General features: G+C 45.6%; 2 protein-coding genes across 5 annotated transcripts in view; both read left to right on the forward strand.

The window, feature by feature from the left end:
• Positions 1 to 3,314, forward strand: part of plch2 (phospholipase C eta 2) — a 167,397-nt gene extending 164,083 nt beyond the window's left edge. For all 4 annotated transcript variants that reach the window (XM_023331330.1, XM_023331324.1, XM_023331333.1 and 1 more), the window contains one exon: positions 513 to 3,314. In XM_023331330.1, coding sequence (XP_023187098.1) covers positions 513 to 2,113 — 1,601 coding nt within the window. In that variant the 3' untranslated portion in view covers positions 2,114 to 3,314. The remainder of the gene's footprint in view (positions 1 to 512) is intronic.
• Positions 3,315 to 5,947: 2,633 nt separating this feature from the next.
• LOC102219430 (probable glutamate receptor) lies at positions 5,948 to 16,831 on the forward strand. Its single transcript, XM_005812048.2, has 10 exons — positions 5,948 to 6,057; positions 6,163 to 6,235; positions 8,303 to 8,334; positions 9,767 to 9,946; positions 11,138 to 11,361; positions 13,921 to 14,018; positions 14,793 to 15,010; positions 15,134 to 15,353; positions 16,085 to 16,335; positions 16,413 to 16,831. The coding sequence occupies exons 2-10, from the start codon at positions 6,175 to 6,177 to the stop codon at positions 16,509 to 16,511; spliced, it is 1,383 nt and encodes a 460-aa protein (XP_005812105.1). The 5' UTR covers positions 5,948 to 6,057; positions 6,163 to 6,174; the 3' UTR covers positions 16,512 to 16,831.
• The last annotated feature ends 555 nt before the right edge of the window (positions 16,832 to 17,386 follow it).

Consider the following 17,386-nt stretch of genomic DNA (forward strand, 5'->3'; position numbering starts at 1 on the left):
GAGTAGCAAAGATTCGTATGAAAGTGGCGTTGTTGTAGCGTGGCTTGTCTGCTAGCACGCTCCTGGCTCCTGATGTGGTCTGAGGTCGAGCTGGCAGCTCGTGTTTACTGGAAGGACTCTGGACCATGTTGTGATGCGTGGAGGGAACTTGGCAACATCCTCACTGCCGTCACTCTGCAGGAGGTTTTCCAGATTAGCTCGAGTCCAGCTGTGTTGTGATGGGTCATATAGGCTGGAGAGCGAAGCGGGTCTTTCCTGCTACATTTCCTCGGCTCTTAGCGTTGCATCTCAGCTCCCGACTGTGAGACACGGGGAAAACATGGCGTACTGTCATAATTCTGCTGACGTTCCGTCTCCTGGTCACATCAAAACACATGCAGACATGTAAATAAAACTGTGTTAAGATTACATGCCATAGCATTACTCTGATGAAAGCTGGCTGTGAACATTAAACTGAACAGGATGATGGACTCCATGTGGTTACTAAAGTTTCTTTGCTGCTCTCTCCTCAGACTCTTCCGTGGTGCAGGAATCAAGCTCCCCTCCTCGCATTCCTTCACTAAAAGGGGGAAATCCCAGTAGCAGCTGTTTGATCCGCTCTGCCTCCAGTCCGGAGCAGAGCCTGTCACCGCATCACTCCACTCCTACACCGCTGCATCCACCATCAGCTGTTCCTTTAGCATCTACAGCCAGCAGTCCTCTGTACGGCACAGCACACAGTGCCACTAAAGTCAGCAGAGACGTTAAAGCCTCCACCTCTTTCCCTTCCAACAGTCCTGTAGAGATGGTTGAACCGTCTCTGTCCCCCCGAGTTGCCCAGGCAACAAGAGGCGCCTTGGAGGAGAAGATACCAGAACGGAGGAAAACCCCAGAAACTCTCGCTCCAGGAGAAAGAAAGCCTCATCAAAGAGCAGAGCCCCCAGGTGAAACACGGCCCCCGGGAAGCCTCGGGCCCCCGGCTGCTCAGCCTCCGCAGGCCAGGAGAGCTCTCTTTAGCTCCCCGCCACAACCTGTCCCAGTAAGACGGGCAAAGAGTGAAGGGCATGTTCTGGGGGAAGGAGCCAAGCCGGCCCAGTCGGCTGTACCAGAGGTCTGTACAGACGCCACCATGAACGACCGGCTCTGGAGCAAACTGGAGCCTGGCAGCCACCGAGACAGCATGTCTTCGTCCTCCAGCATCTCCTCCAACGACACGGTGATCGACCTGTCTCTACCTAACCTGGCCAGAAGGAGCCTGGGCGTTCTGCCCAGTCCCAGTAACGGCTGCGACGCCTCCCGGATCGACTGCCACCGCGCCGCGCCGGCTCCCTGCGACACGGTGAGGGTCAGTAAGAGCAAGTCCAACCCCAACCTTCAGCAAAGGAGCTGTCCCAAAGACGAGCTTAAGCCCCGCCCATTGCAGCCAGCCCAGAATGGTGCCGACGAGTCACCTGGCAGACTGACCCAAAGAAGGCACACCTGGTGCCGGCTTTACATGGAAGGACTCAAGCAGGCGTCGCCCAAAAGGCTGAGTGGCGCTGCAACCTCAGTTGCGTCCATGTCAAAGAGTCTCGGAGACCTGACCTCTGAGGACATCTCCTGCAACTTTGACAGCAAGTACCGCAGCATCAGCCGCAGCTTCATTGTACGGCCCAGCAGAGATGCGCTTCGTAAGGGCAGCGCTCCGAGGAGCCGACCGCAGAGCGACCTGACGGAGCAGCTGCGCAGGCTGACTGACGTGGAGCCGCTGAGTCCCTGCGACTTCATCCCGGAGGGCGGAGCCAGGGAAGCGGGGGGGCAGGAGGCCGAGGAGGCGCTGGTGAGACGGACCTCATCCAGGAGCCAGAGCAGGGTCCGCTACATCGCCAACAGGGCCAAACAGGCCCAGGAAAGGAAGCGGCTGCAGGGTTTGCTCCAGGCCAGGAGTGCTAGCTTCAGCTTTACTGGGAGCACTGAGACCACTGGCAGTGGTGCTGGTCCCATGGAGGAGCGGGGGAACCCAGAGGGAGCATGCTCTGTGGGCCAGAGTCCCTGCAGCAGCCTGGACCTGCTGAGTCAGCTGGAGCCCCCCTCCCATGTACAGCCCCCCATGACAGCTGACAGTGCCCAACTGTTCTTCAGGCTGCAGCTCTGAGAACGGGCTGACTTGGAACTGATGGTGGGAGACGCAGCTAGAAACTTGATTTGAATCCATTTCTTCAGATTTTTTTTTTGCCGGTTTCTCAAAACAGACTGTCACCAAGCAGAGCATCTGATCCCGTCTCAGTTAAACTCAAACGACCACTTCTCGTAGAAACCATCAGGTGCTTTTCCACAGCAGGAACTGGAGGCAGGGATGAGCCCCGCCCCCTCTGCTCACCTTCCTATCGCTCACTTCCTGGTTCAAGTTTACACACTGAGGATGCAGTTACTGTAATACTGTACTCACCGGTCACACTGTCTCCCTGCAGAAGGTTCTGGTTGCCCGGCCCTCTCTCCCCCCCTTCCCCAAATACACACACACACCCCATTTTCTTCACCATCCTCTTCCCCGGTACAGTTTCTTTTAAAGGAACAAGCTCTGCGCTGTGGAAGTTGGAAAATGGACTATAGTGAAAAGTTTTTATATAATATATTAACTGATATTTGTGTTGAATCTGACCTGCTCTCATGTGTCTGTATTTTTTAGACATGACCTCACAGTAGCAATAGATACTAGAGAACAGGATTTAAATTTTTTTTTTTTTTTTTATTTGCTTGAACTTTTTAGATGTAAATTAGGTTGTTTATGTGGAGGCATTGCCAACTCATCCATCTGTTAGCAATATTTTGAACATGATAGAATGTCATGAAGAATAATGTACCGTTTGATGCTGAAAGTCTTGTCTTTGCTGAAAAAGATGGACTGGTTTTTCAATGCAGGATTGAAAATGTAGATTTTTAAGGGACTAATTCTGGCCGTTCTGTTGTAACCGGACTGAGCTCCTATTCTGTTGACTGTAGTCTGTGGCATGTCCAGGCGCCAACACCCTGTTCTTTAACTGAGCCGCTTCGACCTGGCCCTTTATGTTGACCGCATGCCTTTTTAAGCACACTACTAACTTCCTTCGTTTTACCAATGTTTTTATATGAAGATTTAAGATTTTAGCCGCTTCTCGGATCACCTCGTGTTGGCGAGCAGGGCATCGCGTCCGAATCCCTGTTTTCGTTTCTCCGCGCTCCTAAAGGAAGACGGGAATGATCTTGTTTGTTCCGTTCGCCCTGCCGTCCAGGTTCTTTGAGCAGACACTCTGAAGACAATATTGAGTTCAAACAATGTGTAATTATGACATGAATAAAACTCGGATAACACTGAACACTTTTCACACCTCGTTTGCTTCATTTGTGTCTAATCTGTCAGAAGCCGCCCGAGTTCCAGAAAGCCGGAGGATTCATTAGCGGAGCAGCTAAACTGAGGCTGACGCAGACTGACATGAACAAGCCTCTGGCCTTGGTGTTGGCAGCTCCAATTATGTCCTCTGCTTGGGTCTTCGTTTAGCAGCCGTCACTCCTCCCAGCCTCTGCAGCAGGAGGGGAGAAAGAAGAACAGACCCCCCACAGGAGCAAGGAATGTTCCAGAACAAAGAGACTGGGCAAAAAAAAAAAGAGCAAGTTCAACGAATCGTTTAGAGACAGAAAAACATGTTTGTGATAATTTCTTGTGTGCCAAGAAAAGATCAGTTTTCCTCAACACGTTAAGACTTTTTAGAACGTTGCTTAAATTGGTTTGAGGATTTTAATTTTATTTTATTTTTTAGAATAATCAAGATGTTCGGTTCTTGTAAATGTCCTGCCACAGGACGGAACATCCTGATTCGCATAAATCAATCCAGTTTATTTGTGTAGCCCGTTTCAGTAAAACAGCAGTTCAAAGTGTGAAACAAACTTCACAAAAACATCATATAGTTAACAGTTATGAAAACCAATAACGGACATTACATCTGGTCAAGTGCCATCTTTAAAATCATCAATACACATCAAATATGTTGGTCAATGTTCCATTTATTTAGGTTCAAAAGCTACTAAACTGGCAGCGTTTTAATCCTGATTTAAATGAAGTCAGTGTTTCAGCTGTTTTGCAGTTTTCTAGAAGTTTGTTCCAGATTTGTGGTGCATAGAAGCTGAAAGCTGCTTCTCCATGTTTGGTTCTGGTTCAGGGTATACAGAGCAGAACCAGAAGACCTGAGGGGTCTGGAAGGTTGATACAACAGCAGCAGATCTTTAATCTATTTTGGTTCTGGGCTGTTCAGTGATTTATAAACTAGCAGTATTTTAAAGTCTGTTCTCTGAGCTACAGGGAGCCACTGGAAGGATTTTAGAGGTGTGTGAAATTTCCTTTGGGGAAGGACTGGTTTCCACACACTACACCAATGTGAAGATTCAGCAATTGACCATTTAAATGCCTAGGAAGATGGCATAGAAATGAATGGCATAAATAATTACTTCATGTTTCAAATTACTTCAATACAAGTGGCTGATGAGGATGAAATGCCTGGTAAACTGTAGTGCATATCTGGGAACCCTCCAGGGATATGTATTAGTGTCCATGATTTTTGCGATATATCAATATCGCAAGATATCGGATATTATTGGATATTGGATATTATTATATCCAACATAATAATTGGATACGTTCCTGTTATCCAATTATTGTAGTGCATTGTTTTTTTTTAAAAAAACAATGACTAATAAAAACAATGAAGGAAAAATCATTAGAAATCTGGGGACGCTGTATAAGTTATCAAAGAAGTCCAACAAACCTTTGAACAGACGCTGGAGTTCTGATGAACAGAATTTCAAATCGTCTCCTCTCTCCCGAGTCTTGAAATCCGGACAGACTCCGCTCAGCCCCTCCTCGCTTTCTCAGGACACTGGTTTGTCACTCAGAGCTTCATCCATTGTCCAGTTGGTGGTGTGAAAAGCTGACGGCCACCTCCAGTGCACTGCCGGACCCTGCCAGGCCTTCTTCAGATCCGTAGGACTTTGTGAAGCACGACATGCTTGTTTTAGAGCCACAGACTCTGCTCCTGCCAGCTCACAAGCACAAAAGACGGCTTCATTAGGATTCCAGGAAAACCACCGAGCCCCTCTTAAAGCCGTATTTATCTGGACAATTTGGCATGACTCGGCCTCTCAACCGAAACCTCAAGGCCCCGTCTAGCACTTCAACCCTGACAGAATGTTTTTGTCTCGGAGTGAATGCACTTTCTGCTCTCAGGCTGAAACCACTGCCTGTTCTCAGAGGCTCTGAGCAAATAAATCAGTTTGTAAGCATAAGCTGTAGGACAGATTTGGTAGATTCTCTTCCAATAAAAAAAAAGGTCTTCAGCAATTAATGCAGCAAACTGTTAGACCTGGGGTTGGAGAACTGGAAGGAAGCTGAACTTCTTAGGTTGGATTGTAATTTAGCCCAGTGAGTTGAAAGCTAGAGCAAGCTGTTCTCCTCTTGACTTTCATTCAGTAGAAATGTTTATTCAGGGGCTTTTCTGTGTTCAGTCTTGGAGATGAGGATGGGGGAGTTTGATCTTCCTCCCATCTGCAGGTTTTGTTGCTCCACCAGGACCCATTGCAACACACTCCCTCTCCAGGAGTGGTAGGCTCCTGAACTTTCCAGCACCTCCACACACACACACACACACACACACACACACACACACACACACACACACACACACACACAGACACACACACACTCCCTGACGACTTCAGACTGTGTTACGTAACCTTCCAAAGCCCACATGTAGTGACTGACATTTCAAACCTAATAATCCCAAAATGTGTGTAGCACAGATCAACACGGCAAGCACTGCGAACAGATGACAGTGCAATAATATTCTGGTCAAACTGGTAACAGTCTGCCTGCACACATGTGGAACCTCCTCCTCATCTCTCTCAGACTCAGCTTCCTCTGGTCCTGGGTCTGATCTCCTCCCTCTTTGGACCCACCATATAAACCCCCAAACTGCTTTCTGCTGCACCCAGTTCCTCCCACACGCCTCCGACAGGACCTGGAATTTCTCTTCATACAGAACTCCCCACTTTTCATCTGGCAGGAATTAGGTAAGAGGTCTCCTTTGTAGCTCCATGCGAAGGCATTTAGCCACAGAAGTGGTTTTCATTAATTATTGTGAGACCCAGCCGTAGTCATTATCCTATTCTTTCCAGTTCTGTGGAAACATGAGAGCGGTTTTGGCTTTGGTTTGTGTGAGCGCCATGACTGCGTGGAGCCACACTGCAGGTGAGAAAAACTCCACTTCACCCATCAGATCTGAGGGGAAAAAATCAGTTTGTCTTGAAGCGGGAGGAGAGGAGGTCGATTATGATCACCTGGAGTGGTTGGGATAGATGGGTTTTCTATGTTGGGGAACATCATGAAAACCCAGTTGCTAGTTGGTGTCAACGCTTCACCTGTTTATCAGGGCAGAACGCCAAACGTTTCTGTTTACAGCTGAAATAAAACAGGCTCTGAGAGACTCCTCCTGTTTGAAATCTGAGGAGGAGTAACTACGAGTTACATTTACTCGAGTAACTGAAAAACAAAATGGACCTCTACCGCACTTCTTCCCATTATGATGAGGTAATTCTTCTCTGACTACCTCTACCTTATTCACTGAATGATGAATAACGATGTTTTAGCCATAACAAAAACATAACACACATTTACAGTTTCTGTTAAAGTTGCAGTAGGTAACGTTTGGAAGAATGTTTTGTTTTTGTTTTTTTACGTATTTGTTAAATATAGGAACATATTTGTTAAATCACTATGTCATAACAATATAATATGAGGCAGATCATTTTTGAAAAATCCACCTGCTCCCTGTGGTCCTACTGCCACCAACAGAATTACACCGCTCAGTCAGAATCAGCCAATCAGAGCCAGCAGGAGGGTCTTAGCACTGCCAATCACCCTTGTGTATGTGCTGCTCAAGATTGCTGGTTATAGTAAATATGTGCTTTATTATACGTCCACTGAAATAAACTAAAAGGGGTGGTCAGCAGATATTTTGTCCTTGGGCTACAATTATTTCCTGTCTGTTAATTGGCTCAAAAATAATCAACATTATTCTGTTTTAAATTATTTCCAATTTCATAAATATTTCTGCATTTAAGTGCTTTATAAATAAGCATGTGATCCACTGATTTGCTGCCATCTAAGCAAACTGCAGAATTTTAGAATCTTGAAAAGTTTTAATGAAAGGAAAATTTCCTTTAAAATGTATCCCTTTAAATAAATTTCTTTCATCAATGCTGCCACTCTATACGATAAAAGCTTTAAGTAAACTCTCCTTTAACGCCTGTCTTGCAGCTAGCGTTTTCTGCCTGGTAGTTTTCTCGCAGAGGCAGTGACATCACTTCCTCCTGCAGTCATATTTCTGCACACTTGATGCCTGAATCTGTGCCAGCCTGCTCTGGCTGACCCATGAGGAAGGGTCACGCTCCCAAATCAATCTCAGCCTTTACCCCACTGGCTGTAATGGACTGCTGGAGTCCCATCAAAGCACAGAGGGGGCAGCGTCCACTGTGGCAGAGTCCTGTTTCTCACCAGTGGAGGGGCTGCTGCCACGCTGCGATGAATCAATTAACCCTAGGTGGAGGGGGTCAGCGGCAGACAGGACTGGACTGGACCCGACCGGACCGGATGTCTCAGGCATCTCGGCAGATTTTCCGTCCTGCCATCCTCTCCGGAGGAGGCTGACAGAGTGTCATGGGCTTTGTGAGATCCAGCCAAGCCGGCTTTGTTACGGCATGCAGCTCTGAAAGGCCCCGCTCCCCTGGCACCTCCGCTCCCGTCTCTGACCGACCCTGGCAGCACATGTTAGGTCCTGCTGGACATGCCGTATCACCATTGGTCAGTTATGGCAACATGCAAACAACTAGGAGTGACATGAGCGACAAAAACAAATGGCTGGGTTTGCCCCCCCTTCCTCTCCCCCGTCCCTTGCTCTGATTACACAGGGGCCCGAAAAGGATGGGTCCACAATCTGATCCCCTCATAGGGGGGCTGGTCAACCCCCTCATTATACCTCTCAGCCCTCCGCTCAGCATGGAGCTGCTTTCTGAAATCTCCTGCAAAACAACCTCCAACAAAACCGCCATTGTTCTGCGGGGGCCGTTTGGCTAACTTACCGCTGTGGCTCTGAGGAGAACATGATGCGGCTCAAAGTGGCAATCTGCTTCATTAGCCATCAGCCGAACAAGTGGCAACTCTAAATCCTTTCATTGTCTGCATATGTTTATGTACAATCGCATTGCCATGCTTCTTCATCACAACTCCACCCTGTTGCCTTTGTCTCTCTCATTCCAGATGCCAAGGAGTTATCCATCACCACTATAAAGGTATCCTTGCTCTCCACCTTTCATTGAGCATGAATGCCTGGAGGAGGCACAAAAGTTGCTTCTTTTAAAGTCAGGACTCGATTCTGTCAAGAATGACATCACAGCCTGGAATAATTTGGGTTAATTAAGTAAATTTATGTTGGTTATGTAGAAAATTTTGACGTTACTCTAGAGGTCTTAATTCAACATTCAAACATAAAGGTTTACGTTCATTGGGATTACTATGTTTTTTTAAGTGGTTTAGGAAAGCTCGATGATGATGTCACAGCATTGTAAGTTTCCTATAGGTTAATTCTCAGTTGGAGACACATCTGTGCATGCATTTTAAGACAACGCCTCAGGACAAGATGAGAAGAAATCAGCAAATATATGTAGAGACGTGTGGAGCTGCACCAGGTCCATGAAGGTTCCAGATTCATCTGTTCAAACAAAGCAAATATAAACACCATGGGAATGTCCAACCACAGTGGCAGTTTGGACAAAAACATGTTTTCCCAGCGATAAAACAGGAAATGCCTCTGGAATTTGGGATGTCTAATTGCAATTCAGGAAATGATCATCTGGAATATCTCCTAAGCCTACAATTCCAGTCTGGAAAGTCTGAGGTTCCTCATCAGTCAGGACCTCAAAGTTATGCATGACATTTTTTCTGCAGTGTTTGTAGCCTGATGGTGACTGAGCACAATATTCACACCTCAGGTTTTAGAACTTGTAAACGCCATAATCAGGTTAATTAAACATGACATAAAGCTTAGGCGGCATCCAACTACATTTTTACCAGCAGGATTGTACAGCACCACACACTTAATGTGATAGAAGCTAACCCAGATACAGTTAAATATATTGCTATAAGTTATGTTGTTTCAACATTACGTGGCTGTGTTATGCAGAGTCAAAGGCTCTATTCAAGACTTGAGAATCAATTTTAAAAACTCAACTAGAAAAGCACCTTAGGTTCTAATTTTGAGTTGGAAAGTTCTACTATGCTAAATGTTAAAGTTTGGGCACCTTAACATTTGCAATGGATGCCTCAAATGTTAATATGTATAAAGGTATACAGGAATACATGACTCATGTGCACCTCTTATGTCCCACATGAGCAGCATTAAACACAGCATGACTACCTCAGACATAGAAATGGTGACGGGTCATAAAGACACTGCAACACTTTTGTTCCATCAATGAAGTATTTACAATAAAAGACTTGAGGTCGTTAGTGTCATTATATTTATTTAGACAGAACATGCAATGAAAAAAAAATCCCCATTTGATTCAGATTATTACCTACATGGAACTAACATTTATTCAGAGATAAGTATTTCTCTGTTTTAATTTTCATGATTCATCCATTCACATTCCATTCTCTTAGCACCGTGGTATGACCTGCTTCTCCACAGTGATCCGCCTCATACAACTTGTTCCGTTTTCCCAGGATGACCCATACGCCATGAGCAGAGGCTCCCAGTTGGAGGGCTACTGCATTGACCTGATCTCAGAGCTGTCCAAGAAGCTGGGCTTCAAGTACAACATCCACCCGGTGAAGGACGGCAGGTATGGAGCCATGGACTCATCTGGGAACTGGAACGGCATGATTGGAGAAGTAATCAGGGGGGTAAGTTAAAGATGTCAAAATGATGGGAAAGTATGGAAGCCTTGGCTTTGATGAGGAATGGATACATGGATAAAGATTAAAACACAGCAGGTGTTTTACGGGAAACAACACTGCATGGGAACAACGACCCCCAGGGTTGACCTGTCCTCCACCGCAGGGATTCTAAGTCTAAGTCCCTCCTTTTTTTCAACCGGTCCTTGTAACTTGGTTTCACATCATCCATTGTATAAAATGTGGATGCACCGAATGACCATGTTTCTGTGGGATACTGTGTGCTTTTGTGTGTTCAGTGGGTTGAAATAATTGTTGGACAAGCACATTTCAGTAGCGATACATAGTTGTGTAACCTGTTCTCATAACAAACATTATTTTTCAACTCAACAGACAGAAGCATTTTTTTAATGTTTTTTTTTTGTTTGTTTGTTTTTTTTTGGGGGGGGGGGGGTTCCATATTTATATTGATAAATAATAGACTGAAATGGGTGGGGGTTCAAACCAGCAACTCACTGGTTACAGGTTGAACTCTCATGTCCTGAGCCACCATCGTCCCTCAATGATTTCTTCTCCAACCTGGTAATAATCAGCCCCATGTTCTGCGCTTTATTTTGATCTGAGAGTCTGGACCCTCGACTATCGAGAAACAATAGATTGCTGGAGGCGGGACTCTGTTGAAATCTTAAATGTTACCCAATCTTTAACGCTTGTTCATGATGTATGTAATGTGCCGGTTCAATGTTACCAGAAACAACCCCGTGGGGAGTACAACTACAATATCTTTACCGGGAATAAAATGTTTTAAACATTCCTCTTGCTCCAACTTGAACTGCTTAATATTTGGAATATTCCTCCAATGTGCGTCTACGGTTGTAGTTTGGCAAACTGAAATTAGGAAGTCTAAAATTCTTAAATAGTTTGGAAATCGTTTACAACTCCTCTTTCTGTTTGCTGATTGGTCAGGATGAAAGGCAACCTGTGAACCTGAGAAATCCAGTTCAATGGGAGGAATCTCATTGAGCAGAGCTGCATAGTAGACAGTTCTACTCGATTCAGGCTACAATCAACTATTATTACTGTTAAAGTATGAAACGTTTGGTTGAATGTGGACTGAGAGAACGTTGGGGAGCTTCAGCTGACATGACGTGCCTCCTGTCCTGAAATTGTGACTCTCCTTGTTGTTGCAATCTCTACCAGGAGGCTGATCTGGCCGTGGCCCCGCTGACCGTCACTGCTGTCAGAGAACGCTTCGTGGACATGACCACGCCCTTCATCCAAACTGGACTCAGCTTCATCATGCGTAAAAGCGCGGACTCTGAAGACCACTCCTTCAGCCTGCTGTCCCCGTTCTCCACAGAGATGTGGGTCGGTGTTCTCATTGCTTTCCTGCTAACAGGACTCTGTGTGTTCTTGGTGGGCAGGTGAGTTCAACTCCAAAACAGAACGCTCCAAACATCATTTCTGATTTCAGCTTCGAAAATGTTCGGGGTGCGCGGTGGTAAAGCGTACTCGGCACGTACACAAGCCTCAATCACGTCTTCCCCTTCTCTCACATCTCCATTTCTTGCCTATTAACTGAACGATGAAGGCCACAGCCTAAAAACAAAGAAACAAAAAATGCAATGTTCATAAAAATAAAAATACTCTGCATTGTAATGAACAAAAATGTTTCTGGTGAGGCTAAACTTTTCACAAACAAGTGGGAATGTTTTACTTCATGCCGCTATTTTAATACTTCAAAACACATAATGAGTTAATGAATACATTAATAAGCATTAATACACACACAATAGAAACTATCGTAGTGCCAACTCGGAGTTTAACATCTGCACACTTCCAAATTTCCTCTCTTGGGGATCCAGCCAGTCAGGGCCAAGGAAAACGAATGCCCCTTATGGATTGGTTCCTTTGGTTTGTCAAGTAGAATTGTGTCTTGGTATTTCAACTTCCCGAGCTGGATTTCCTGTGAAATATTTCAGGTATGAAAAAGAAAAAAATCTGAACAGGCCAATTTTCCACAAATACATTAGAGTTATGTTCCACAGAAGCCTCTGGGAGGGGCGTACTGCCCGGTTGTTCCAGACATTCATTATACAATTGATTATTTAAAGTTACAAAGCAAATTGAAAAAGTAATAAACAGCCGTTATTTATACAATAACATCAAAATCCAATGAAATACAGTCTGAACAACAAAAAAGGAAAAAAAAAAAACATGAGTGAAATATATGCAGCGTATGTTTTCTTATGATGCATTTATTGAATTTTTGTATCATTCCTAGCCAAAAGTAAAAAAACGCCAATTCTAATGTCACCTTGACCAATCAGTTTAAAAGGAGATATGGAGACGTTTAAATACATAACTGTAACATAGATGTAGTTTCCTAAATAACGAAGCCATAAGCTTGACGCTCTCCGTCTTTCCCCTTCGGTCCATTTGATGACGAAACGACAAAAAATACAGACTGGATCCTCTTGATAGAGTTTAACGCTTTACTTCAAAAATAAAAACGGTTCAAATGTTACTTTTCCACAGAAATAGTAAAGAGTAAACTAAAGAGACGAATGAGAGTCTAAAGAGAGAGGTCAAAAAACTGTGTGGCTTCACTCCAGCTGCCCAACTAACTCTCTCTAACCAATGTAACAAATTAGTATGCCATAGAGATTTAACTAGTAATCATTTTTATCCAAATAAACAAATTATCATAAGGAATTTAAACATAATTTATCCTAAAGGTCTGAATGAACTAGAACTGAATTTAGGCTTCTACAATAGAGTTTGTTCTATTTAGCTTTAAAAGAGACAGAACCTCATTCTTCTTGTGTTTGAACATTGTTTTACTGCAACCACCCTAAAATCCACAGACAACCGGAATGGGTGTAAGTATCACTTTACACCTACCATCATGTAGTGCTTTAAGAAGTGGTGCAGAGTCACACAGTCAGCAGCAGATTTGGACCTGCATTAGTTCACCCACAGAGCGAACAGATTCGGCTGCTCCGAGTGGCTGGTGCAGCAGACTGCTGCTTATAGACAGCAGTCTGGCGTAGCTCCAGCTCAGCATCCAGCACCAGACTCACACAAGTTAGCTGACAGAACCCTCCACCCACCGCTGGGCCCAGACAACACCGCTGTGGTCAGAATAATCAGGTGGGAGGGAGAGACGGCATATGGAGGAGAGGTGAAGCAGCTTTTTGAGTAGAAAGCCACTAATCTGCCTTGAAGCATCAGCAAGACAAAGCAGCTGAGTACCGACTTCAGGAAGAGAAAAACAGAAAGATCTAACCTGGAGAGCAAACAGCCAAACAGCTGCAGAGGGAGGCAGAGCAGACACTGTATTTTCTGAGGGTCTTCAGCGAAACAAACCTGCTCTTCCTCTCCTCCAAATGCTCCATCAGGAGGGTGATGGACTGTATGTGTGAGCGATTCAGCAGCTGCTCGGCCTCAGATAGGAAAGCCCGCCGAGAGCTTATCAGGTCTGACCTTTCTACCCCCCCAGCTTCACCAGAACCATGAGTGTCTACGACAAGATGCATTTCACCGAGGAAACACTCTGGACTAGAGATAACCGGGCAGTTAAAACACACGCAACCTGTCTGAATGTGCCGGCTGTACAGAACATAAACTAGGGAATGACTTTTTAAAAATATCTCACTTCAGAATGTAAGATTTAAGCAGAAGACAAACATAAAATGAGAAAAAAGACAAATCAGCGAGTATTCAGCTATCTGGTTGATCCCCTCCGTCCCTCCATCCTTCTGTCTGTTTGTCTGTCCATTTATTAATTGTCTTCTGCTTATCTGAGCAGAACCAAAATGTAAACTCACACATGCAAATCCCAACAATGTAGAAGAAACATTTCTCTGTAACTTTAATGGATTCAAAACAGGAATTGAATTGTTTTCTCCAAGCAACATGAATATGAACGGTTTAGATTTCGGCCCCTCTAACCACACCGCCCGCCATGTTTCCCCTCTCAGAATCAGCCCCATGGAGTGGGCCGACCCAGAAGCAGACGAGCACAGTTTTACTCTGCTGCACAGTTTCTGGTACATCACAGGAGCGCTGACCCTGCAAGGTAACACTGGACATTATGCAGACGCAGACGCAGGAGCAGCCACGCCCTCTGCTGGCTGTCTTTTTAGTCACATCTTTCTCAAAATTCTGCGATGCCTTGATAATAATAAAAATAAAATTAAAAAAAACATCTTCTGGTCCTCACATCTTACCATGATAGATTGTTTTCTGTAAAACAAACTGTAACCCTTTAACATCCCTATGGAATCCTTACAGATATTATCAACACTATTTCTTTTTTTTAAACAAGAAAATTTGTACCAGTCGGTTTTAAAACGCAGCTTTTATTAGATCTTAAATAGGGACTCGTGGGGGAAAAAAAATCTTCAAATTCTCCTCAGTTTTGCTTTGCTTGTCCACATCCTGTGAGCCGTTTGAATTCATTACTGCACAGCTTCAGAACCCAGAAGGTTCCGTTTTTATCTCCACGTTCTCCGTGGTTCTCACCCCCAGCCTCTCGATCCTCTGCTCTGTTCTCCACAAAACTAAAAGTGACGCTTTCTTCACAGCTCCTATTTTATGAAGCAACGTGTTGACAGCCAGACTGCTCTGTGCAGTAAAGTTCCCATGCATGTTTGAGGGGGAGTTTCACTCTTCCTTCCCTCTGGCTGCCTGCCTGTGTGGCATTAGAGCCAGTGGTGCTGTGATGTCAAAGCAGATTTAGAAAAACGCAACATTCCCATGATAAACATAAACCTTTTTTTTTCCAACTCTAAGCACTGCTGCTTTTAGCAGCCGGATTGCGGAGGGCTGATCCCGTCTTTTGTCCCCGCAGGTGCCGGCCCTCACCCTAAAGCTCTGTCTGGGCGGGTCGTCGGCGCCATCTGGTGGATATTTGCGGTGCTGCTGCTCGCCTGCTACTTTGTCAACTTCAACTCGGTGTTGCGCAACAAGAGCAAGCACACATCCATCACCAGCTTCGAGGAGCTGGCCAACCAGGACGTGATCGACTACGGAACAGTGGAGAACGGCTCCACCATGCTCTTCTTCAAGGCACAGAGAATCCCCCCCTCCCCCCCTCACACACACACACACACACACAGCGTCCGCCAGGGGTTCCGACGCCTTTTAATTAACTGGCTGACCACATGAAATGACTCGTTTTTGTTTCTCCAGAATTCCATCTACCCCGTGTACCGCCGCATCCACCAGCACATGGAGCGCAAAAAGAGCTACGTGTCCACCATGCAGGAGGGGGTTCGCCTGGCTCAGGAGGGGCGCTTCGCCTTCATCGGGGAAGCCGTGTCCCTGGACTTGGCCGTGGCTCGGTACTGCAAGCTGACCCGGGCCCAGGAGGTCATCTCCATGAGGTCATACAGCATCGCCGCGCCTCGGGGTGAGGCGTCTGACATCTGTCAGCATCACATTGCACTGCTGCTTCTTCCACACTGCTGGGCGGAGAACAGAAAACGTATAACTGTTCAATCACATCACAGATTGAATCAGATGAAGCCATAATTAGAATTGATATTAATATGCATGTGGCAGGCTGCTATTGTGAGCTGAGGTGAGTCAGTAAACTCTATTATACCGTAACTTGTTATGGTAAAAATTACAACAGGCTTGAGTGTTAAATAATCTTACGCAAGTGAAATGAGAGTACCTTAAAAATTATATGTATATTTAAAAATATCTCTGAAATACATTTAGAAATAAATATTAAAAAGCTTAATTAATTAAGCTCGATTAACCAAATCAATTTCCAATTAAATCATCTTCTCCACAATCATGAAAGCTTCGGTTCCAGTTGGGAGCCGTGCGGCAGGGGTCACCGTTTGAAAACCTCCCAGTGGATGGCATTCACAGAACATTTTATATATACAGCAACTTTTACACGGCAAGTCACTTTGGCTACTTCACACCACATTCTCAGCCTCTTCAGTTTATCTTTGCAGACAGCCCTTCATGATGTTTTAATTCTTCTGAAATTAAAAACCGAATCTAATCGGAAGCAGCTGTTTCGGGATGGACTGGCGATCGGCCCGGGGCTTACCCGACCTTTCACCCAGTGACCTCTGGAGACAAACGCCAGCTCCTCTCATTCCTCCCCACTTCTTACCCCACTAGGTTCTCCGCTGGTGAAGAACTTGACCATCGCCATCCTCCAGCTCAGTGAGTCGGGGGAGCTAACGCACCTGCGGGAGAAGTGGTGGGCCAGCAGCTGCGTGGGCTCTGATGAGACACACGCATCGGACGCGCTGAAGCCCTACGACCTGTGCGGCCTCTTCCTGCTGCTTGGACTGGGCCTGGGCGTGGGGCTGCTGCTGGCCCTTCTCGAGCTCCTGTCCAGGGCCCGCAGCCGAGCTAAAGACGGCAAGGTAGGCAGAGAGACTCACGCGGCGGGGTGGGGTGATGTGGTGTTCCTGTTCTTTATGGCTCCTCTGCTGTTCCCCAGAAATCCTGCTGCTCGGTGCTGTCATCTGAGCTTCGCCAGCGTTTCGGGAGCGGAGGAGAGGGAGCAGAGCAGGAGAGCTCCGACAAGAGCAAAGCATGAAGCAAGTGTTCACGCTAGCTGAAATAAAAGCGTTAAAGACAGGAAGAAGCTGACTGTTCCTGTTAGCTTTCTGTTCCTCTGTAGCAACACTCATGTATGTTTTTACTTAATGCTTTTTGTATTTTTGTAGAACACCCTGAGATCAGTGTAATGAGGCAACCTCAGAAAGACAGTTGCTCTGAGTATTAAGCTCTCTGGGTTAGTTTTTTTTGTTTTAATTTACACTTCAGTTCTTCTCTCCTAACACACCGCAGCTCAGTGTTTCATATTAACACTGTTGTTTTCCCTTGGACTGTTCAAATAAACTTTCCAACATTCCAGTTTTCTCCCTTCTTTAAAGAGTGCAGCGTTATTGGTCACTATACCATGGAAAATCATTCCTGATTCAGATGAACTATACGCACCCTAATTTGAGACAGAAATAAGAATTACTCAAACTCAAAGTTTGAGCATGCAACAGGTCCTGGGTTTGATTCCCGGCGCGGGATCTTTCTGCCGGTTTCTCTCCGGGTAGAGAAGTAGTCTGGCTTCTTCCCACAGTCCAAAAACATGACTGTTAGGTTAATTGATTCCTCTACATTCTCCTTAGGTATGGATGTGTGCGTGTATGGTTGCCCTGTGATGGTCGCCCCAAATATCTTGCTGGAGATACGCACCAGCACCCCTCCTGACCCCACTTGGGACAAGGGTGTAACAAAATGGATGGATGGATGGATGGACACATAAACCAGCTCAAGAGACTCGGTTGCACACAGAATGAAAGAGTTGGTGGGAATCAAAATGCTAAAGACCAACACAAAGAATTAGAGTAACCTGAAGAATATAGTATCGTCTATAAGCGCTGATCCATGCAGCGTGTTGAGATGCTGCCCATC

The sequence above is a fragment of the Xiphophorus maculatus genome, chromosome 1 (assembly GCF_002775205.1).
Source record: "Xiphophorus maculatus strain JP 163 A chromosome 1, X_maculatus-5.0-male, whole genome shotgun sequence".
NCBI lineage: Eukaryota > Metazoa > Chordata > Actinopteri > Cyprinodontiformes > Poeciliidae > Xiphophorus > Xiphophorus maculatus.